The 25,932-nt window shown below is 39.4% G+C and overlaps 1 protein-coding gene across 1 annotated transcript in view; it reads right to left on the reverse strand.

Moving 5' to 3' along the window:
- Positions 1 to 21,569: 21,569 nt before the first annotated feature.
- Positions 21,570 to 25,932, reverse strand: part of LOC126343410 (CDC42 small effector protein homolog) — a 165,350-nt gene continuing 160,987 nt past the window's right edge. The window contains exons 3-4 of the mRNA XM_050001935.1: positions 24,235 to 24,417; positions 21,570 to 22,781 (exon numbers count right to left, since the gene is read on the reverse strand). Coding sequence (XP_049857892.1) covers positions 22,773 to 22,781; positions 24,235 to 24,417 — 192 coding nt within the window. The 3' untranslated portion in view covers positions 21,570 to 22,772. The remainder of the gene's footprint in view (positions 22,782 to 24,234; positions 24,418 to 25,932) is intronic.

A 25,932-nucleotide genomic window follows, 5' to 3' on the forward strand; every position in this document is an offset into this window, starting at 1 on the left:
AAGTGCTATTGATGTGCAGTTTTCACATAATGGATTGGTAGTCAGGGGCTCATAATGTTAGCCAATTAACAGATTGCAATAATCCTTAGGAAGTGTATTTTTTGTCCAAACATACACTTTTTTAAATGAAGCAATGCCTAATGATATTAACATATTAAAACTAGGATAGATTTGAATGTCAGTGGTGGTTGTTGGAGGAGTCTAGTATGAGTCTTTATGAGATATCATACTTTGAAAAGTTTCCGCACCAACACCAGTCTGTGCTACTGTGCCATTCAACCTGCGTACTTGCTAGGTATGAAGTCATTATGTTTGCTAACAATGTAGATGTGTCTTCTTTAAGTGTATTGCGACTTGCTGGTCAGTTACTGTGTGATAGTCCAAGCAATAGGTTGTGGGTGGACAACAAGATTTATCAATGCAGAAAAAACCAACATGCTCATGGTGTATAGAGAGTGTAGGAAGAATGCAGTTCATTCTTGTATGGCATATGTAGCAAGACATCCTAACAGATATCAACCATCTCGGCAAATATTTACCAACCTCATCAACCAGTTACGTGAAAGTGGTAGTGTACAGACAACATAATGGAAGGAAACAAGGGATGGCGGAAGAAGGGGAATTAATGTTCTTGCTGTTGCAGTTGATCCACAAGTTAGCTCCCACACAATCGTAAGAGGAAGTGACCTGTTGAAGGCAAGTGTCCTACACATTCTCCATCAAGATCTGCGTGGAAATTATTATGTGAATCATGTTAACTTCTGTACATGGGCATTAAGACAGGATACTTCAGATGTGTCATGGCTTTTGTTTAGTGATGAAGCCACATTTATCAACCATGGACAGCTAAACTGCCAAAACACGCACTATTTGTCTATTAACAATACATGTTGGTTTCATGAGGTGGAACGTGTGCATTCATCCAGTGTAAACGTGTGCAATGGGATTGTGAACCATCAGTTCACAGGTGCGTTTTTCATATATGGAACACTGAATATGCACAAGTATCAAAGCCTCCAAACAGACCATCTTCCACAGATGTTAGTTGATGTTCCTCTGCACACTAGGAGGAACCCATGGTATCAACATAATGGCTTTTTATATGTCGAAGTACCGGGGTTAGTGTAGACGGACTGAAAACAGCCACATAACTCAACTGATGACTCAGAAAAAATTACAGAAAACAGGATCCTGGCTCCAGAAACAAACTTTGGGGGGGGGGGGGGGCTGGCTTTGTTTCTTATGTTGCTGTATAGTGCCTAATGACCAAAATTGGCACCATTTTTAACTGCAAGGCTTTCAAGGCAGGTTTACCACATTATGCAGTATTATGATTTACTCAAATATGCTGTAAATATAAGGTTTCATGTGATGTTAGTAGAAGTGGGGGACAGTTATAGTGATGTGACGTTCTGTGGCAGTTTGCAATTAATTTGCTTAATTGGCTGATTAATATAACTTTTGTTTTAAAACGACGATGGCAGCTGCTGTTTCACACTTATTTTATAAACAAAGTGCTACAGCGACAGCAATGCAACACCCACACATAACATGATCAGTTTTCCAGGAAACATCTGATCAGCATTATTGAAGGAATAAAGAGAGTTTAATGTCCCATTGACAACCCAGTCAGAGAAAGCACTTTCAATGTTCTGTCAATTTGTGTTGTAGTGCTATCTTGTTGCAATCACACAGCAGTTACTCTACTCAGTCCAAAGTTCTGGAATCCACATGTGTTACATTGGTGCATAAGTTTGTAGTGCTTTTGGTCTGCATGTCAGTATTCTGGTTGCGGTGGGTTTCTTTACAGATATTTTTTTATTTGTAATTCACTGTTGCTATGTGAATTTACATATGGTCATTTTGTAATTTGGAGATAGTGAGTGGAGCTTTGGACGGTAGAAAATAGAGTGATAAATGGAGAACATTTCTGATATATTCTTCTGTTTGATTTCAGTGGAGGGGTGACAGCAGTGGAGGGAGCCAAAAACATTTGTGCACTGGGTAGATCAAGGCAAGAAAATAGTTTTATCGATAGTTCTGACATTAATGACTCAACATGTTCAGGAAGAGCTTCAGCATTTGATGGAGACTGTTTAAACGCATTAATCCACAATTATCCATGTCAGTGTACTCAAGAACTGGTAAACATGATGAACTGTTATCAGTTCACCATCATGTGACATGCGTGTCAGTACCGCATGCTAAAAGCCAAAATCAAAAAAATCAGCATGTATGCATCTCTGCTTGCTCGTCATCAATTGGTTCATGAACAATATCCGCCATTTCTACCGCATAGCATGATGAGGAATGGTGTCTTTATACTAATATAATGAAAAGAAAGGAATGGTTGTGCCCAAACAAAGTGGCAAACTCCTTATACAAAGACCTGTGCACATGCACAAAAGATGATGATATACATCTGGTGGAACAATGATGGTGTGGTGTATTACTAATTGCTTCCCTTAGGTGTAACCATCAGTGCTAACACTGAGATGTCTTACAGACACAGTCCAAGAACAACAACCAAGAATACTAGTTGAAATGATGCTACTCCAAGCGTAATGCCTGACTGCTTTCTGCTAGACTAATCAAAAACATCTGATCTTGCACCCTCAGATTTTCACGTTTTCCCCTCTTTATCAAACAGCCTTCAAGGAATTTACATTCTGGGAGAAAATGCGCTCCGAACATTGTTTGACGAGTTCTTCACCTCAAAACCATATCTACAGTCGCAGAATCAAGAAGTTACCATAGTATTGGCAGACTGTCATACATAGTGAAGGAGCATATATTATTGATGACTAAACACCCTGTTATGTGTGTTTGTTGCATTTATCACACTTATGGAAAAACCCTATGAACTTATGCACCAACCTAATAGTTTTCAATGTAGCAGTGGGATTGATCATAACTATTAAACGTTCCTCTTAAAATGCCATCTGTGTAAACTGCACAAAAACAGTCAGTGTATCGGAATGCAATGGTCTTTTGTGCATGATTTGGGTGTTACAATCACACCAATAGCAGAATGTTTGTTTGTGTGTTTGCACAACCACATAAGTGGAAATACGCTTCACCACTGCACAAAAGGGACAGCGTTTGGCAGAAATTACCAACACTACCTCGCCAAACAACACAGCCATTTGTGCAGCAAGCATAACCACATACAAAGCACACCGATGCCATTAGAGCACAAAATTGCAGTGTGCACAGGCTCGACGATCTTCTGTAGATCTTGTGCTGTGTTGTAATTTAGCAAACTGCCATGTTTCCTTCAACGTGTGGAATGAGGCTTGCACCTGTTTGGTTGTAGTCCGCGAGTGCTCACATGCTGAAACTGAGTTAGGGGAAACAAGTGCTGCTCATTCAGCTTCATCACGCAGATGCAGTGCTCTACACTGGACACCACTTTTCTTGTCCTTCCTCTCTCTTCCTTCACCCACTGACATTTCTACAGCCTATTAAAATCTGAGAGATTTCAATGGGTGGTATTGCGTTTTAACAACAGCTGTGTTGGCAGTTGGGTCATTGCCACACATTAGCACTGAATTATTCCATTCATAACATTGTACTTTTTTACAAAGTGTTACGGAACTTATGAGATTTGACTGCAATTAATTTTACTGTTGAACATACTGTGCACATTGCTGATGTCTGACAATGAGACAAATATAAAAAGTTTAACCACAAAGCAAAGGTCCCGAGTTCGAGTCTCGGTCCAGCACATAGTTTTAATCTGCCAGGAAGTTTCATATCAGCACACACTCTGCTGCAGAGTGAAAATCTCATTCATAAAAAGTTTAACTTTAAATTCTGATTCCGTTAAGGAAACCATCAGCAGTGGAAATCATCATAATGTGCTTCAGAAGCATTACGGAAAGGAAGCTTCAAAAGACATTCACTTTAAAAGCGGTAAGAGTATATGTAGAAACTTAGTTTTAAGTACAGGTGTATCGAAAGAACAAATCTAAATCGTGCTGAAAGATGACACTCCAGCAGTACGTCAGGAAAGGATATATAATTGATTAAGTGCTATGCACTGAAGTGACAAAAGTCAGGGGATAGCGGTATGCACACATGCAGATGGCGGTAGTACTGTGTACCCAAGGTATTAAAGCGCAGTATATTTGTGAGGCTGTCATTTGTACTCAGGTGACTCATGTGAAAAGATTTCCAATGTGATTACAGACGCATGACAGGAATTAACAGACCTCGAATGCAGAATGGTAGTTGAAGCTAGACACAAGGGACATTCCATTTTGAAAATCATTAGGAAATTCAATATTCCAAGATCCGCAATCTCAAGTGTGTGCCAAGAATACCGAATTTCAGGCATTACCTCTCGCCACAGACAACGCAGTGGCCGACTGCCTTCACTTAATGACCAAGAGCAGCAATGAAATGATAATTAAATCAAGGTCCTAAGCTGCCAACAAGCATTGATTTACATCGACGGGGACAGTTGAAAATGTGTGCTCCAACCGGGACTCGAAGCCTGGATCTCCTGCTTACATGGCAGACGCTCTATCCATTGGAGCCAGGGCCCAGAGTATAGTGTGATTTGCAGGGATTTATCCCTTACACGCTCCTTGTGAGACCCACACTCCCAACTTAATGTCCACACCCTACATTCGTAGTGCCCCTGCCCATTACATTCATTACTCACAGCAGACAATCTTACCAAGCCCTGTAAGACATGCCTGAAAGAACAGATACCATATTCATACAAGAGCAGCAGTGTTTGCATAGAATTGTCAGTGCTAACAGACAAGTAACACTGCATGAAATAACTGGAGAGATCAATGTGGGACATATTATAAATGTATCCATTAGGAGAGTGTGGTGAAATTTGATATTGGTGGGCTATGGCAGCAGACAATTGACACAAGTGCCTTTGTTAACAGCACAACATTGCCTTCAATGCCTCTCCTGGGCCTGTAACAATATCACTTGGACACTAGATGACTGGAAAACCATGGCCTGGTTAGACGAGTCCCGATTTCAGGTGGTAAGGGCCAATGTTAGGGTTTTACTGTAGTGCAGACCCCATGAAGCCATGGACCCAAGTTGTCAGCAAGGTACTGCGCAAGCTGGTAGTGACTCCATTATGGTGTAGGCTGTGTGTACATGGAATGGACTTGGTCCTCTGGTCCAACTGAACCATCATTGATTGGAAATGGTTATACTCAGCTACTTGAAGACCAGTTGCAGCCACTTATTACTTCATGTTCCTAAAACAGTGATGGAATTTCTATGGATGACAATGTCCCATGTCATTCAAGTGAATGATTTGGCCACACAGATTGCCCAGTGTTAAATCCATTGAACATATATGGGATGTAATTGAGAGGTCAGTTTATGCACAAAATCCTGTAGCAGCAGCAGCAGCAACACCTTCACAATTATGGATGGCCATATAGGTAGCATGGCTCAGTATTTCTGTAAGGAACTCGTAACAACTTATTGAGTCTGCGCCACATTGAGTGCACTAGACCTGGCAAAAGGAGGTCCAGCACAATGTTAGGAGGTATCCTATGACTCGTCACCTAAGTGTATTTTGTACCTGACATTGTGTTTGAAGAACTGAGCTCAAACGACTCAGTAAGATACTTGGAAAGTTTCAATATCACCTTAGTGTGTATAAAATAGGTTAGTCAACCTTGTATCCATAAGTCTATTAACAGATCAAACTATTAGAAAATCATCACACTTCCAAAGATAATGAGCATACAATTGTCAGAACCATTACACAATCTTCTTCCTGCATCTTTACATTAATTTTATCGTTTTTATATCACTTGTTTGACACATTGACTGCCGTGACGATGCTGGCCACCACAGCAGAGCCTCATGCTGAGTGCCTCATCTGGCCCAGCAGTGAAACATCCACCACTAAATGTGTGACAATCAACTTATTAACTGATGTTCCCATCTGCACTATGGACATTTCAAGACTTACAGTGCACAATCAGTAGGAATTTTGATTAATGGCAAATTTGTGTAGAACCATCTTAATGAAATATTTGTACCTTGTTTACCAGCTGACTTTGTTCCTTAATACAATGAAGAGCCAAAGAAACTAGTTCACTTGCCTAATATCATGTAGGGCCCCTGTGAGCACAGAGAAATGCTGCAACACGACATGGCATAGCATAGACTTGACTAATGTCAGTAGTGCTGGAGGGAACTGACACCATGAATCCTGCTGGTCTATCTATGAATCCGTAAGAGTATGAGAGGGTGGGGGGGGGGGGGGCGGCTGGAGATCTCCTCTGAACGCCATGTTGCAAGGCATCACAGATATGCTGAATAACATTCATGTCTGGGGGGTTTGGTGGCCACCGGAAGTGTTTAAACTCAGAAGTGTGTTGCTGGAGCCACTGTGTAGCAATTCTGGACATGTGGGGTGTCACATTGTCCTGCTGGAATTGGCCAAGTCTGTTGGAATGCAAAATGGACATGAATGGATACAGGTGATCTGACAGGATGCTTACATCCATGTCATCTGTCACAGTCATATATATAAACATACCAGGTGTCCTATATCACTCCAACTGCACATGCCCCACACCATTACAGAGCCTCCACCAGCTTCAACAGTCCCCTGCTGACATGTAATGTCCTGGATTCATTAGGTGTCCCCATACCCATACATGTCCATCCGCTCGATACAATTTGAAACAAGACTCATCCAATCAGGTAACATATTTCCAGTCATTATCAGTCCTATGTCTGTGATGACAGGCCCAGGCAAGGCATAAAGCTTCATGTTGTGCAGTCATCAAGGGTACACAAGTGGGCCTTCAGCTCTGAAAGCCCATATTGATGATGATTCATTGAATGGTTTGCACACTGACACTTGTAGGACACCCAGTACTGAAATCTGCAGCAATTTGTGGAAGGGTTGCACTTTAGTCACATTGAACAATTCTCTTCCGTCATTGTTGGTCCCGTTCTTGCAGGATATTTTTCTGCGTGCAGCGACCACTGACAGTGAAGATTTGATGTTTTACCGGATCCATGATATTCACAGCACACTTGTGAAATGGTTGTATGGAAAATCCAAACTTTATCATTACCTCAGAGATGCTGTGGCCCATTGTCCATGCACCGACTAGAACATCATGTTCAGACTCACTTAAATCTTGATAACCTGCCACTGTAAGGTAACTCATCTAACAACTGCACTAGACACTTGTCTTATATAGGTGTTGCCAACTGCTGTATCGTATTCTGCCTGTTTCTGTATCTCTGTATTTGAATACCTATGCCTAGGCCAGTTTCTTTGGTGCTTCAGTGTATATATCAGTGTGTATTCTTTAGGAAAGGTAATCAATAAAACTGCTCAGTTTATTATGTATTTCTAAGCCCAGCATGAGCCATGTGGTGGTAAATATGCATACAAATAAAACGGGAGTACAAAATCTGTGCTGGAAAACTTTGAAAAATCTGCAGGAAATTAGCAGTGTCAACTTCTGTTACTAAACATATGCCATCAGGAGGGAGACATTTCCCAACATGCTGGGGTTTTACTACCAACTTTGTACCATACATATAATAAATCCTCATCTGCAGCCACTTCAATACCAGAGTTAGTTTCATGACTTTCATAAAATCCTTCAAACACAGGCAGTCAGTCTTCCCTGCCTACTGCATCAGCATTAGATGTTTTAACCACTGCTTCACCTGATACTGTGTTACCAAAATTACTTTATGTGATGGTAGTAGTGTTTGAAACTGTAGAAATAGTAGCTACATCATTAGCTCAAGTCTTCAAATTCTGAACCATCCATGTGCACTTCTTAATCTCTCCCCCGCTGTTCATTACACAGTCAGCCAGAAGTTCATCTGCCATTCGATTGTGCCACATATTTGTTTCTGCGTATGGCATGTAAGAAAACTACTTGTAAATGTGCTTACCTGTATTGGCTATTCTGTCATTTAAAATGGAAGAAATGTTGCTGTGAATTGAACTTACCATCATTTACATTAGAAATGTAAATCCAAGCTGACCACAAAACTATCTCTGAAGATAATCTTAATGACAGTTGGTAAACTTTCTTACTATTACTTACTTATTAACTGATATATCAACCTCGTCAACTTAGAAACATAAAAATTGTATTCATACTAATCACAGGAACCATTGTGAATTTATTAATACCAATAAAATTGATTGATTGTAGTAAATAAAGTAACAAACAGCACTGAATATCAGTGGACCATATAATTACCAGTGTCACTTAAGTCATTAATTTTTAATAATACCACATGTATTCCTCATTTCTCTCCACCTTCTGGTTTCACAGACTTTTTTAGGACAGCTGATAATAGTTTTGGTGATAATGGTATCTCCTTGCCAGGGGTTCTTTATTAGTTATGAATTTCTTGTCTTTCTGAAATCTAATGGAAGCTTAAGCATTGATGTTTTCTTCAGGATATAAAACAGGCTTAGTCAATCATTTGTGTCTTTAGGACTTCTAGTACATTTTGTTTCAGTTAGCATCTATGTTTATTGATACAAAAGAAGCTGACAGTGTTCAGGTAGCTTACAACTTTCAGCAGCAGTACAACTGCTGCCCACTAAAAAAACAAGCTACCTTTGCTGCAACTGTGTAATTTTTGCAAGCTAAGTTAAATGATCTTCTAAGTTAGAATTGCAAAGACATGGCAGTTATATGCCTTACACGGTTGTTAAATTGAAAAATACCAACTGTTATTAATGTCAGTCAAAACACTGTGAGAGCTGAATACCAATGTAAGCAGTTTAGTTTCATATTTTCCTTGCAGTTTGTTTGAATGATGTACATGGTCAGTTTCAGTGAATAGTTAATTTAAATGGTTCCTCTAGTAGTGAGTCCCATTTAGAAGGCTACCAATTTTAAGTCAATGGGAAGTTTAATAGGACGTTGTGAGTCAAGTCCTGTTCCACTATATGAAGACTAGTCACATCAGCTAAAGATGTTCAAAATGTTTAAGTAAAGGGGGTTGGGGGAGGTTTGAATGTACATCCTACAAGGTGGACATACGAGGAAAAATGCAGTTGTAGTGTGCGGAAGCCGGGAGAATGCTGACCAGTTGCTTGGCCTCTGGTATGCAGGCTGTGGACTCAGAATACATATGCAGAATAAACAGGATTATGGCACTATTATGGAATCTCTTAGGAGAAAACCAAATGATGGTTTTTAATGCAACATAAGACAGCTTTTGTGTTGCTGTTAGATAGGGTGCACTCTGTTAGCATTCTCATAGAGGAAGAATGTATTAGAGTCATGTTAATGTACTGAACTGTAAATGAAATGCAGTTATGAAATAAACATCTGGAAATGGATGGTTGACAGTGAAAATTCTTGTTCAGTCATCATTTGATAATTTGCTATAGTCCACATGGGAGCAACCAGAATTACTTACAAGCCAGATTCTTCTAAACAAAAAAATAAATTCAACAGAACACTGTGACACATGGCACAGAATGCATGCAAGTGAAATAGTACCAAGTGATACAAAACTAAAGTAAACCAACTAACACAACCAAAACGTCAATGCATTTTTTTTCTTTGTCTTTAATGTATCACTCAAATGCTGTGGCAAGGGAGTTACCAAGGCTTGCCATTTATGGAATATGTTAAAAAACTGTTAGAAAGACTTACTGTAACTCTGTACACATTCCCAAGCAGGTCTCTTCTTCAAAGGTATAGGATTCATTTTCAAGAATTCATCAATCTGACTGAATCAATGTTATAAAAGTACAAAGCAAATTTGGCCACTCACAGTGACTATACATTATATTATGCAACAACTTTGTGTTACCTTCATATCTTCATGAACTTATTGTTATAAAATTTGTTTTCCATAAAAATTTCTTAGTATTTTAGTCATGTCAAATCCCATAACTGAGAAGAAACTGGGTGAGTGGAAGCAATACATTGATAGTCATTTCAGGAACAACAGTAGTGTTGATTATGGTGTGTGGGAGAGTAATGTTATGGTCACCGGAAGGGCAGAAGCAGAGCATGTTAACATTATCAAAGAATAGGGACACTTCACGTCCTGACAGAAAGTACATTGCATTACTAGAACTGCTCATTGATTATGGAAAAGCTTTTGATACTGTTCATCAAGGCACGTTTATGTATGTCTTAGGTGACCTGGGGCTGGACGGTTGTGACATGTAATCGATTGGAAAACTGTACTGGATCCAAAATACTGTTTTTTTTTTTTCCCTTGCATGTTTTCAGCTGTCAGTAATTGTACTGGTTATGAAAGGATTTTGCCAGGACATCATTCTCCTTCCTCCCTCCCCCCATTACTTTCCAACATCTTTTCTAGAAAGGTTTCTCAAGATGCTCATGGAAAGTATGAAGAAGAGATGATTAATGGAGTTACCATCAGTAATTCAGAGATACTGATGACACTGATCTGCAACAGTGTAGGAAGATCAGCTAGAACTACTAAACATTTACTGAAGAGAGGAATACTATAATGTTACAGTTAAACACCAAGAAGATAAAATTGATGGTTGTCTGCAGAAACCAAAATGAAATTCATGGCACTCTCACACTTGGTAATAAGATCAAAAGAGCTTCATTATACAAGTATTTGTGTATGTCAAATCAATGATAACTGGGACTTCTCTCAGGAAAATTCATGGCTGAATTTAACAAACAAGAAGTTTCCTGCAGAAAAAGAAGACAGTTCTGTTGACAAGTATTACACTTCAAACTCCACTACTTCAGTGCTGTGTGTTCAGTATCCCATTCTATGGAGCTGAGTTGTGGACACTTGCTGCATTATTAGGTAAGAATTGGAGGTATTTGAAATATGAGTGTATTGTAAGGTATTAAGGATACTGCGGATAGATAAAGTCATAGTTGTGGCAGTTCTATAGTGTGTGAACATAGGGTTATAAATTCACAATATCTTCAAGAGGGGAAAAAAGAATACTTTGGCCAAGAGATACAGCCTTTCACAACTAATACTTCAAGGAATTGCAAACATGGTCCAGGAAGTAAAAGATTATCCTGGCCAGTGGTTTGAACTGAGCATGGATTTTCTGTTCAGAACAACCATGGACAAACAACAGGTCATTCTACCGACTGACTGACTGACTGACCCGAGAGGAAAAGGCACTTGAAGAAAAATTTACAGCTCACTTGATAAGAAACTGGACATAGTTTACCATGTTTATTAGATAGAAACATCATTCCTTAGAGTTTTAAGAGGTACCATTTTTACAGTTTCAGATTTGCTAATCTTTCCCACCAGTTGAGGCAGTGAATAAATATGTTGCCAGTAACCAATTAACACAAAATATCACCATTTACGACAGAATAAGAAAGGGAAAAACTGAAGTGAAATGGTGAATGGCAGTATGGATGCATCAGTTAAAGATGTGTACTTTTCATTTTTATGACCTAACGTACATATTCTTGTCCTGATAATTGTGTGTGTACTATTAAGATAAAAACTTTGGGTACATTTTAATTTATACATCACAATCAACACTATCTTAGTGTCAGTTTTGAGTTACCAGTTCATGTGGTTGCTAGTAAGACTCTCCCTGATACAGCTTGCTTGCAGGAACCATATACCTGAATGTTTTAGATCTGACTTTCCATAATTATGAGAACATGCCAGAAACCTGTTTTCCAACAGGGCAGAAGACAACTGCACTGGCATTTGTATGTAAGAGCATTTATTAATGTGCAGCCGCAACATGAGGGGCACAAAGATCTCACATTGCACCATTGGCCACCGAGGTCACCTGACCTCAACCCTCTGGGTGAATTTGTGCAAAGACTCGATCATGTGCATCCTCTAGCAACAACTTAAGGTGATCTGCAACCTTGCACAGCAACAACATAGCTGTAGCTTGGTATCACCTGGATGTTCATCACACATCTGGAAGATAAATGGAAACATTGGTCGTAAACATAACTTTAAAAATATGAGAGGTAAATAAAATAGAAATAAACTTCCACATGGGAAAAATATATTAAAAACAAAGATTCCAAGACTTACCAAGCGGGAAAGCGCTGGTAGACAGACACAATAAAATAACACACAAACACACACACAAAATTTCTAGCTTTCGCAACCAACGGTTGCTTCTTCAGGAAAGAGGGGAAGGAGAGGGAAAGACGAAAGGATGTGGGTTTTAAGGGAGAGAGTAAGGAGTCATTTCAATCCCGGGAGCGGAAAGACTTACCTTAGGGGGGAAAAGGAAAAAGGATAGGTATCACACACACACACACACACACACACACACACACACACACACACACACACACACACACACACACACACACACACACACTTACAGACATATTTAAAGAATTAGGCAGGATAAAATGTATGGTAGATTACGGAAATTGCCTTTACGGAAATTGCCTTTACGGAAATTGCCTTTAAATATGTCTGCTTGTGTGTGCGTGGGTGCGTGTGTGCGTATATATACCTATCCTTTTTTCCCCCTAAGGTAAGTCTTTCCGCTCCCGGGATTGGAATGACTCCTTACCCTCTCCCTTAAAACCCACATTCTTTCGTCTTTCCCTCTCATTCCCTCTTTCCTGGAGAAGCAACCGTTGGTTGCTAAAGCTGGAAATTTTGTGTGTGTTTGTGTGTTATTTTATTGTGCCTGTCTACCGGCACTTTCCCGCTTGGTAAGGCTTGGAATCTTTGTTTTTAATATAACTTTAAACATATGTACATAAACTATCAGCAAGGTTGTTCCTGGACTTGCTTTATTCCTGGTGTATAATCAACATCAGCATTGTAACTACAGTGGCAACTTTAACTCTCAACTGTTATCAACAGTTGTATAGTTAAATGGTATCAACATGCACACTAGCAACAGTGACATCGCATTCTTAATGTAAACATTTTACTTGCTGACCTTTTTGATTTCCCATGATTGCCTATAATTACCACATTTTGTTATATCTGAAAATCCAAGCTGCTTTTCCCCCAAGTAAACAAATAACAGAAAATCTGTATAGTTACGTGGTAGCCATGCAGCAGCATTAGAGACGCTCTAACTCAACTGATGTGTATAGGGTTCTTGTCCTCTCCAAACCATGTATTATATATGCACTGTATTGTTTGTTGGTGTGTTCCAAGCATAACAAAAATGCAGCCAACATATGCCGAACATGATGACACACTGCTCCACAGATGGGCATAAGACAGTAATTTATTCCCAGGATGTCTTGGCACTTGCAGGCCATTAGAGAGCGTCCTGACACTCTTCCAGCACGATGGTTTCAATGCACATGAAGCAGCAGCCAGATGCAGTGTTGAACCTCACTGTGCCCAGAACTGGATCAAGTGGTGGCGTGAGATGGTAGAAACTGGCTGTTTTAGAGCATCTGGTTATGAAATGTGTTGATGCCTCAGGAAGACAAGGTGTTCGCTGGCAACTATATGGAATGTCCATTTTTAAATGTCTTCCAACTCAAGAATGATAAATTTCCTTGGATGCTCACAAACTGGTCGCAAACTCTTACAGGGTGCTGACCTTAGATTCTGTGCTAATAAAGAGCCCCCCTCTGCTGATCTTGAGCCATTAATCAGCTCGGGGAATGAAGGTCTGGCAGTGGTCTACAGGCCACAGGGAGCACATTATAATCCACAGTACATTCGCTCATTAGCCACGTGACAGTTTCTTGCACAAGTGTATCGAATTCATGGTCGTCTCACCACAGATCAGTATGTACACATAATGAAACGTGTTATGGTGCAAGTTTGAAATTGTGCTATCCCAGTGGAGGGATCCAGTTTCAGCAGTTCAGTTCACATGAGTCAAATGATTCAGCAATGGTGTTCACAACGGACTGGCACTGAATCAGCTGGCCAGTTTGAGTGCCATACTGGAATCCCACTGAAATTTTTGGGCCAAAGTGAAGCTTCATATGGCTTACACTTGAAATGAAGCTTCATATGGCTTACACTTGAAATGAAGCTTCATATGGCTTACACTTGAAATGAAGCTTCATATGGCTTACACTTGAAATGAAGCTTCATATGGCTTACACTTGAAATGAAGCTTCATATGGCTTACACTTGCCGCCACCAGCCCTATGTGCACCTAACCAACTGTGGGAAAGACAGTGAGATGTATTTCTAGAGACTTAATGTGTCTGTGGCTCATTGGGCTGATTTTGGCAGCCAGCCAAATACCATTTAGACTCGCATTTACTCCACTGTTTATATATTGTATGTCAAACTCCTGTTGTATTGCAAAGTCATTGCGTCTGAGTATATGCCTAGATACCAGTTGTTCAGAGGCTGGTTTAGCGTTTTCCATTGATAACACGTCCTCAATCTGGCCATGCCAAGTAACCTCAAAAATCAAACATGAGGTTACTACTTCACCTGGATTGTCCACCCGCTATGTTTCTATTTTCTGGGGTTAATTCATTTTAGATGGTCCCATGAATTTCACACAAGACATTGCCTTTTATTCATGAAATGGTGTGATAAACGTAAGAAGTGGACATGGTTTTCTATTCCTTTCTGTCGAGAGAATATCACAAATGTGACACGATGTCCATCAAGTATTAGCACAACAGTGTCACCACTAGACAGCTCCACAAAGTTCACAAAATTATCAAACCACTTAATAAAAACATGAATGAATCCAGATACTAGCTTGGCAAGGTAAAGTTATCCTCACATGAGATAGCACGCCCTAATATGCACCAGTGTCGAATATTAAGATACCCATAGTATAACATGTAAGGAATAAGCTGTCTTTGACTAAAAAGCTAGTCTCAGTTACATTGCTTTGTTTGAAGAACAGTTCACTGTAGCAAATGACAGAATTTTGTTAAGAATATTACAGCCTACACGCCAAAGCACTCAAAAAACTTTAAATACAACACTTAAAAAGCAAGGATCCTCAACAATGTCCATCTCCATAATTGTCTTATTGTCACTGCTTTAAGAACTAAGTTCTGATACTTCCAGACACAGCTGAGCATACACTTTTGTCAGAATCGAGGTGTCTCACATCTGCAGACTCTCCCACAATTGGCACCTTCTCTCTACATCAAAATTATTTTTCAGTAATGCTATTAATATTTGGATAAGTTAAAAACTACGTCAAATCAGAACATAAGCAGTAATCACCTCAAATTCTAATTCCACTAAGAGAAAGCATAGTGCACTGCATCAGGTGTCTATAGCCCCAAATAAAAGGGCAAAAAAATCACTTTTGATCTTGTCACTCAAAATTTTAGTTTGTAGACTGATAAAAGAAAATACTTACTTTATTCGTGCCAAGGAATTGAATAATTATCCAAATAGTTATTCGTTCTCACTTTTGAAACCAGAGAGTCATGAAAGATGAAATTTTGCTATGAGTCTTACCTATATTCACTCCTCAAAATAATATTCTAATAATAAAATACACTCCTGGAAATTGAAATAAGAACACCGTGAATTCATTGTCCCAGGAAGGGGAAACTTTATTGACACATTCCTGGGGTCAGATACGAGTCACATGATCACACTGACAGAACCACAGGCACATAGACACAGGCAGCAGAGCATGCACAAAGTCGGCACTAGTACAGTGTATATCCACCTTTCGCAGCAATGCAGACTGCTATTCTCCCATGGAGACGATCGTAGAGATGCTGGATGTAGTCCTGTGGAACGGCTTGCCATGCCATTTCCACCTGGCGCCTCAGTTGGACCAGCGTTCGTGCTGGACGTGCAGACCGCGTGAGACGACGCTTCATCCAGTCCCAAACATGCTCAATGGGGGACAGATCCGGAGATCTTGCTGGCCAGGGTAGTTGACTTACACCTTCTAGAGCACGTTGGGTGGCACGGGATACATGCGGACGTGCATTGTCCTGTTGGAACAGCAAGTTCCCTTGCCGGTCTAGGAATGGTAGAACGATGGGTTCGATGACGGTTTGGATGTACCGTGCACTATTCAGTGTCCCCTCGACGATCACCAGAGGTGTACGGCCAGTGTAGGAGATCGCTCCCCACACCATGATGCCGGGTGTTGGCCCTGTGTGCCTCGGTCACATGCAGTCCTGATTGTGGCGCTCACCTGCACGGCGCCAAACACGCATACGACCATCATTGGCACCAAGGCAGAAGCGACTCTCATTGCTGAAGACGACACGTCTCCATTCGTCCCTCCATTCACGCCTGTCGCGACACCACTGGAGGAGGGCTGCACGATGTTGGGGCGTGAGCGGAAGACGGCCTAACGGTGTGAGGGACCGTAGCCCAGCTTCATGGAGACGGTTGCGAATGGTCCTCGCCGATACCCCAGGAGCAACAGTGTCCCTAATTTGCTGGGAAGTGGTGGTGCGGTCCCCTACGGCACTGCGTAGGATCCTACGGTCTTGGCGTGCATCCGTGCGTCGCTGCGGTCCGGTCCCAGGTCGATGGGCACGTGCACCTTCCGCCGACCACTGGCGACAACATCCATGTACTGTGGAGACCTCACGCCCCACGTGTTGAGCAATTCGGTGGTATGTCCACCCGGCCTCCCGCATGCCCACTATACGCCCACTTGACACCGGTGTCAATGTGTTCTTTTTTCCATTTCCAGGAGTGTATCTATAAAATCAACATCCTTCAAATAACTTGGATGAATCTTTTGTAAATCTTTCTGTGTTTTCTGATACCATTTTTGTCAGCCTGTATTACAATAGTTCTCTTAAAGACTACAAACAGTGCATAACAGTGTTGCACTAATCAAGGCAAGACAACCTACCATAGAAAGGTTGTTGTCATCTACCATGACAAACATAAAAAATATTGGCCAGCTGATGCAACCAACCTTCAATTCAACATGTGCAACCAGGCACTTTAACTGTGAACTACTTCCACAATGACACTACCATCACCTTTGGATCGCATCTAGCACACTGCTTGTTGAATTTGTACATATTTTGCCATCACTGTTGACACCCTGTACTTCCGTGTCTAATGAGTATTAACTTCCAATGTTGTGTATAGTACATCTTGCTAGTTTGATAATGTGTTCCCACTATAACTCAACATGGGCATTAATGGGGTCAAAGTATTGACAATTTATAATGTGCCTGTACATGCAAAAATGGGCAGTATAGGACAGTCATTTTGAGTGTGAACAGGTTTTTTCCCCCTTAAGTGTACATTTGATCAGTCAGCTGTGAGCAGACACTGCTAAGTAATGGATGTGTGGCCACAGTTTGTCAATAGTTTCATTATAAAAGTTGCAAAGGAGCAATAGATCAAGTGTTCAACACATTCTCCAGAATGTTTTCCCTGATTCAAAAGGGTGTGCCGAGTCCGTGCCACACACCTTGACTTCTGAACAAAAATGGCGTGTTGACAATTGCCATGACTTGATTGAAATGCAAAACACAGACAACTCTAATTAAAAAAATAAATATAAATAAAATAGAAAGAAACTTCCACATGGGAAAAATATATTAAAAAGAAAGATTCCAAGACTTACCAAGCGGGAAAGCGCCGGTAGATAGGCACAATAAATAAAACACACAAACACACACACAGAATTTCGAGCTTTCACAACCGGCGGCTGCTTCGTCAGGAAAGAGGGAAGGAAAAGGAAAGATGAAAGGATGTGGGTTTTAAGGGAGAGGGTAAGGAGTTATTCCAATCCCGGGAGCGGAAAGACTTACCTTAGGGGGAAAAAAAGGATAGGTATATACTCACGCGCACACACATGCACATGTCTATATACCTATCCTTTTTTCCCCCTAAGGTAAGTCTTTCCGCTCCCGGGATTGGAATGACTCCTTACCCTCTCCCTTAAAACCCATATCCTTTCGTCTTTCCTTTTCCTTCCCTCTTTCCTGAGGACGCAGCCGCCGGTTGCGAAAGCTCGAAATTCTGTGTGTGTTTGTTTGTGTGTTTTATTTATTGTGCCTATCTACCGGTTCGCGCTTGGTAAGTCTTGGAATCTTTGGTTTTAATATAAAAAAAATAAATAAATGAAAATAAGAGATTCATAACAGGTGACAATACACTACCCCCAAAATAACACAGTGCAGAAATTTACTTTAAAGGTCAACACCTCGATAACATCACCTACATTCAAGCCAAGATGATGAGCGACTTTAACAACATCCTAAGGAAGGACTTTTCCAACACATTCACGGAGTTGTACGAGTGTTCTGTGCATTGTGTTTAAGACTAAGTAAACACAAGAAATACTAAAGCCACCATTTTAAATTTTAGTTTATTTTTCATAAACCCATTCTGGAAACTTTTTGGATTGACAGGGTACACATTAGTATGTGAAAGATACTCTCGTAAAATCTAAAGGGACTTTTGAAAATAGAAACACAGTAGTCCCATAGCTCAGTTAAAATTTATTATGTTTCAAACTTCATTCGTGTAAAATATATAGTTTTATGACCTCTGGGGAATGTTTGTGAAACATCCTGAAGATTTTACGTCATTTCATTGGAGGGGTTTATCCGATGAAATAACTGAAATTTGTTTAGAATGTGCAACAGTATTACAATATACTATTTAGTTTCTGATCTTTCACAGGCAAGTACACTGCGGAATGAAACTGGTTAGTTTGGTTTTTAAGGATTAATATAGAAGAATTTTAGCGGCCAAGATGGTGTTTTACACAACTTTCTACTTCAATACACTGCATGTAAAAAAACTTCATTGTCAGTATCTCACTCATTCTGGAGAATGAAATTTATTTTCTATAAAACCTAACCACAAGGTCTGATAATATAGGCCAGGAAATACACTGAACTCAACTCAGTAGTTCACATTACTGTAGCTATGTTTTCCAAATTATTGTATGGTTGAAAAATCAATTTTAATTTTGATTTATTTAAGATTAATAATCATGTATTTATGCTTCCACTCAACAATTAAGTATTCACATTTAAAAATAGAATCTTTTCTGTAAACAAAACTAAATTTAAAGTAACTTTGTTTGTAGTATCTCCAGTTGGTGTAACTTCCAAGTAAAGGGCTTTCCACAAGTCTGCACAACACACACTAAGCTGTAAATGTGTCAACTTATGAAATGTAACAGTGGCACTGCTTGCTCAGTGGTGTATGTCTGCCTGAAGTTCATCCCTATTAACTGTTACTGGATACATTTCATCTGCAAGTAACACCATCACATTACAGTCATGACTCAGTAGCTCCTGATGGGGGTAAGAAGTTACTTGCAGCTGGAACATATTCACTTCTGCATCAACATTTAACAGTATTAATGAGTCATTGCTGTCTTGCTAAATGGTTGCTGTTCTGTAATACAAGGGGCATTTGAAAAGTCCAAGAGATGGCACCACTGGCGCATATCGAGGTCATGTTTAGTTAGTAGCATCTTTGGAGAACACACACCAAGTTTCTGCCATATTGGTCTATTTGTGTGTGTTTGGCATTCATGTGAATCATGGAAGTCAAGTGATTGAAGAAAGAAAAAGACGAAAAAGAATTTTGTGTGGTGATTAAACATTACTTTATGAAAGGCAAAACGCCTCAGGAGACTAAACAGAAGCTTGATAAACATTACGGTGACTTTGCACCTTCGATTAGAACAGTTTATAAGTGGCTTCCAAATTTTCGAAGTGGTCATATGGGCACAATTGGTGGTGAACATTATGGACACCCTGTGGAGGTTACGACTCCAGAAATAATTGATAAATGAGTGAATGAGTACTAAATATTCTGCATAAAGATTTGGACATGAGAAAGGCATCCGCAAGATGGATTCCGCGATTACTCATGCTTGACCAAAAATGGAATTGTGTGAAGTGTTGCAAGGATGGTTTGCAGCTGTTCAGGAAGAATCTACAGGACTTTAAGCATTGTTTCGTCACTGTGGATGAAATACGGATACATTACTATACTCCCGAGACCAAACAACAATCTAAACAATGGGTTACCAAGGGAGAATCTGCACCAAAAAAATGCTAAGACCATTCCTTAGGCCGGAAAGGTTATGGGGACTGTCTTTTGGGAGTCACAAAGGATAATCCCCATCGACTATCTGGAGAAGGGTAAAAATATTACAGGTGATTATTATTCATCATTACTGGACCATCTGAAAAACAGAGCTGCAAGAAAAACACCAGCAATTGGACTGCAAAAGTCATTTTCCATCATAACAATGCACCAGCACACACCACAGCAGTTGTGGTCACAAAATTAATGGAAATAGGATTCCAACTCTTTTTTACATCCTCCCCTATCCTCCAGACTTGGCTCCCTTGGACTACTATTTGTTCCCCAATTTGAAGAAATGCCTAGCGGGACAAAGAATTTATTCAAACGAGAAGGTGATTGCAGCAACTAATAGCTATCTTGTCGTCTTGGACAATTCCTATAATTCAGAAGGGATCAACAAATTAGAACAGCGTTGGATGAAGTGCTTAAGTCTAAAAGGAGACAGTCAATAAATAAAAAAGGTTTACCACTAACGCATAAGTAGTTTTTATTTTTGCATGGACTTTTCAAATGCCCCTCTTGGATAACTGCTTCAAAGGGGAGTAATTAAGTGCAAGACCATGACCAAATGAAGCTATATGCATAATGGGTCTCAAGATGGATTTTGAGCTGCCTATTGTAATGACAAGGAATGTTCAGTATTGATTTGTTTCAAATTACTCATTGTGTAACAGTAAGAAAAACTACGCAATGAAAACTGAATAGATTTCTCACAAACATTAAAAAATGAATGGCCAGAATTTTCTTTACTGTTGGTGAACCTACACACATACAAATTTAATAGGGTTCAATGTGGAATATATTTTCTTAGTAGGTATGATCAGCGTTATTTTAGAAACTGAACTAAATGTTGAGCATACCTAGTTCCGACATTTTCAGGCATCAGTTTAAATTCTAGTACTGGATCTTCAGATACTTTGATCTGGTAACTAACATAAGTAACAAATTTGGCTCTAGGTTGACAGTTTCTTTAAAAAATACAATACGCCATGACTAGTTTAGCTTTAAGTCTATTATATAGGTGCCCTCTACATCCCAAATGGCTTCACCGTAGTTTTCCCTCTAACAATATGCCTTTTGCCTTCTTTCACACATTTTGATTTCATGGAATCAAGTCTATGCTTTAAGTACACCAAATGTGGTATCTGAAATTTACTTCGAGTGTTCTTGGCATTGAATCAGTACTACCCTCCTTAATACACTGAACAAAGTTCAGTGTACTTATGTACCCTTCCAGGTAATATGTTTACTGTTTAAACAGCCACAATGATATTGTCTCTTACAGGACAAGGAACTGCTTCGGACATTCCTTCAGAAAAAGCTTCAGGCATAACTCATTTAACCACTGTAGTAGTAAATGATCTCAAGTACAGTTGTACAATTTTCTAGAACCTCCTTAAACAGTAGCTTGGCTACTGTCCACATCTGTAAACATTTATTTCCCACCATACAATATTCATATTTATTCAGGTTTCTGGAAAATGTTAGAGTAAGATTGTTACGAGAGTGACGCATATCAACAATCGTCTCTCATACACGACGCTGATGCTGCAAAGGAAATCTATGTTGCTTGGTAAAGAGGGGTAGAAAATGGAAAAGAAAAATTACTTTATTCCAGAGTTTATTTTCACTTATAATTTGCAACTGAGACTCAGGCTAACATTAGTGATTCCAACTTTGTGTATGTTCTCTATTATTCAAGAACAACTAGTGTTTGAAAGAACAGAAAAAACAGGTGTGTAACACTGTCTCTTTCTGAGCGTCCACATTCCAACTACAAATTAAAACAAGTAATATCACAATATAATTACATTCATATTCCAGAAATGATATACAAGTCACAGAGGTAATTATTTTCACAACACAAATCTTAAGCTAACTGTATAATTAATAAATATTTTACATACAGTAATCATTTCTGTTTTGCTCTATGTGTGTGTACATCATGTACATCTAAAAGTGCATGTAACTGTCACAATGAGGATCCTGTGTACTACATATCTGTTACGTGCCTGTCAGATAAGTTTAACAATTGTGGGGAAACATTGTGTGGTCATGGGAAGCTACACTAAACATTAGTATCACATTCAATAGCTACTATTATTCAATATGAATATTCAAAAGACTGTCTCTCTGACACACACACAAGTGATACTAAAATATTTTATGAAGTGCTCATAGCTCAGAAAGTGTAAGGTGAAGGTACAATATAAAGGTAGGAACTGATGGAAGGCATTATATTCATCAGAATCTTATTCTGTGCAGGAAACACAGTTGTAACTTGAGAAGGCACCAATGAGGTGATTCATTAGAAAATGAGTAGAAATATTTACCTTCAATTGTCAGGAAGAACATCAGTCAGAAGAATATAAAATATTTGGTACAATTTCTTTCAAGTTTAAATTAAAACATAATGCATGAATCAGTCTTCCGAAGTTTGTGAGCTACATTATAATTACAGATGATTGTATGGTTGCAGGTATTCTTTATAAGGTAGAGCTACACTTTCAAGTAATTTATCCACCCCATCAACTTCTTGCCACTCAATCTCATTACATAAATCTGATGAAAGTCTTATATACACAGTGGTTAACACAGTCCAGTCTATCATTTTCATCCACAGCACCTTTGTCTACAAATATTTACAGCCTTCACTAGCCCCAGTGCAGCTGTCTTCTTTACCTTCAGCAGGCAGTAACATTGAATTAGCAACTGCTACTGCCGAACTGTTGCATCTGCATCAAGGAGGGCCAGTACCCACAGCTGAAGTCTCATTCCCATGGTGATCACTATCCACTCCACCAGCTTTAACAAGCCTGCAAGAGACAAAATTAAAGAGTTATAACAGATTGTAGAGCTTTTATATTGCTATTCAGAGTGTCGCATCATATTGCAATTGGGTTACAAAGCTCAGCTCTAGTTTTGGACAAAAACATATTGAACAGTAGTTCTAAAATAAACAAAACTGAGAAAATCCATCCAGTCACGTGACTGACCTTGTATGAGGGGGAGAGGGGCAAAATAGTGTAATAACAAGTAATTTGAAATTTACTGGAACTGTGTGTGTACATTTCAATCATTTACAGGAGGATTATAATTTCCTAATAAAGTATATTGGCTATTAAGCCACATAAAAATTGAAGCAGCAGGAAAATTTGAGACTTCCCAAGTTCTTTATGTCAGGATTTTATTAAATATAGGTAGGAGCTGGCCAAGACCTTTGAAGGAATCACATGAGTATTCACTTTAAAGGGTTTAGGGAAAATACACAGAAACTAGCTCAATGCAACTAGGTAAGCACAAAATTGCTTCCTTCCAAATAATATTCCTAATTTTGCCAAGTCAGAAACAGTCATATTCTCCGGCTTGTCTTCCATCTTACAGTAAGAATAATATGAGACTAATTTATTTTCAAATTTCTTTACGAACTGCTTCATCATCCCCAATTTAGCATTGTCAGTGATTAGAGAAAGTATTTTTAGAAGAGCATTATGACAACTTTCTCCCTCAAAGAAGAAAAAATTAACTATCAGACCTGGTTATATTCAAGGTATCTGTTAACATTTAATATCCCTGTATTACCTACAAGTACCACAAATCTTTCACATCATTGTTTTCATCTACTTTCATCACATTCTGCTCTTCTTCCATTCACCTTAAACTATGTGGTTTTTTACAGTTAACATACAGACTCTTATTTTACAAAGCTCCCAGTTTTGATGACAATTTACACAACCATTTCATCCTTTGTTGGTACGTTAGCTTAGATGCATCTTGCTATCAACAAAAGCTATCCATAACATTAATTGTGAAGATCCAAAAGAATGACAATGATATTAATATGTCTTAGTTAGCTAACAGCTGAAGTTTATTTCAGTTTGTACACTATTTGAACACAAACTTCTGTCAATAATACAGTACTTTAGTCAGCAATTTATCATTACTCAAGATTAATGAATCACTCAAGATTAATGAAGATCTTTAGAAGTGAGTATTTAACACTAAGAAAAATATTACTACTTTATAAAGAGAAAATGAACTATTTGTTACTAAGAGCAAGAAATAAAAATTCAAGGGTTAAGTAGCTGAGAACTCTGGCCTCGTGTAAGTTGGTTTGATTTTCTCTGCATTTTTCCAGTTTAAAAATTACTGATGGCAACAAACCATAGGTAAAAATTAAAAACCTTTGTTTATAATAACGACCTCTTCACAGGAAATGAGCCAGTAAACTTTTAATAACTATACTCCCTGTGTAAATAAGGCACCTACCTTTACCGCAAATGCTGTTTCATAGCCACCTTTGGATTGCATCTGGTTCTGTATTGCCTGTAAATGGGAGTTTGCAATGTCTGCATCTCCTGAACCAATGTGGCATGTGTGCTGGAAGTTGGTAGGTTCTCCAATCATGGACCTGTCAATTCTTTGTCTTGTCCTCCGTTGTTGCCTCTTCCGCTGCAAGGAAAGGAAACATAAGTTTATAATTTCTGCACAGCACTATCAGGTGATCTACAGCTGATGTCTATATAGCAGGTATATTTCTTTGCTTGTAACACAAGCAGTGCTATTACTTTGCTTACTGACTATGTACTAACATTTCAGTTACATCCGTGTGACATATATGCTCCTCAGGCAAGAATATGGGGGAAAAACTGGACACGTATGAGCTGGACTCATCCTTAATCACGTATATACTTTGGAGTAATGGAGACCACTGTCTCCTTTACTCCAAAGTATTCTCATGTGAAAAAAAAAAAAAAAAAAAAAAAAAAAAAAAAAAACCAGAACACTTTGAACAACTAGTGATAGGAAATTCACATTCATGGAACAAGTACATTAGGACATTTTACAGAATGTAATAGCATTTCAGTCGTTTCAGTTTGGCAATTGTCCTGTTGCCTAGTAGGCACTGATAACTTGTTCCATGCATGATAACGTAAGGTGTGAATAGTGTCCTGTCATAAAGCCAACCATGTGATATTCTGAAGTGCATTTGTGATGCTTGGCATTGGGTCACAGCACAGCACCAATCGCTTCACCATATCCCATAGATTTGCAATTTGTGAAAAGTCTGGTGGGACAGGACAAAAGGCTGACATCCTACGACACCAAAAATGCAGCTACATGCCATAGTGGATTGCATTGCTGAAAAATGGAATCTGGAGTGTTGTAGTGAAGGGGTATGGCCACAGGTCACAGGATGTTATTCATATAGGTCACGCAACCCTGGACGGGCACCAACTATGATTTGTTGTTGTACCCAATAGCACCCCACACCAAAAGGCCTGGACTTGGCACTGTAGGTTTTGTGCGAATGCAGTCACTTTGATGCCGGTCCCCCTGCCTGGGGCAAACCAAAATGTGGCCATCATTTTTTTAACAGACAGAACCTGCTGAAAATCATATCTAATGCAATTCCTGTCCCCAATGACATTGTTCCATACACCATTGCCATCTAGCATGTTTCTGTACATTCGTCAAAGGCAAGCAAAGAAGTGGACAATTTGCACGTAACTCGTGCACAAACAGCAATAGATTGTCATCCCTCATTTTCTCAGTCTACAGCCTTCTGTGAACCATTCTGCACACACCCGTTGCACTACTGGAACACTTCGTCCTACACTAACAGTAATTTCCCAGATGGATGCATCACATTCTCTCATAAAGCACTGATTCGATGATACTGCACACACACGCCCGTGAGGCACCTTGCATGTCTGCTAAAGTCGCACTCATCTGTTACCTATGGTTTATAGCGGTAACGAGAGCCGCATGCACATTTAATCCGTAGGTGGTGTTGCACCATGATATCTATATTCGCTCTGAACCTGTGGGCCAACATGGTTTAAATGCTACTTATTTATGCAGAACATATTAATTCACATATCCTGCGAATATGAACATCCTATCTCTAGTCGTTCAACATGTTCTGTTAATTCTGAACTTACATTCTAACGAAACTTTCCCAGA

Source organism: Schistocerca gregaria, chromosome 1 (assembly GCF_023897955.1).
Source record: "Schistocerca gregaria isolate iqSchGreg1 chromosome 1, iqSchGreg1.2, whole genome shotgun sequence".
NCBI classification, from domain to species: Eukaryota; Metazoa; Arthropoda; class Insecta; order Orthoptera; family Acrididae; genus Schistocerca; species Schistocerca gregaria.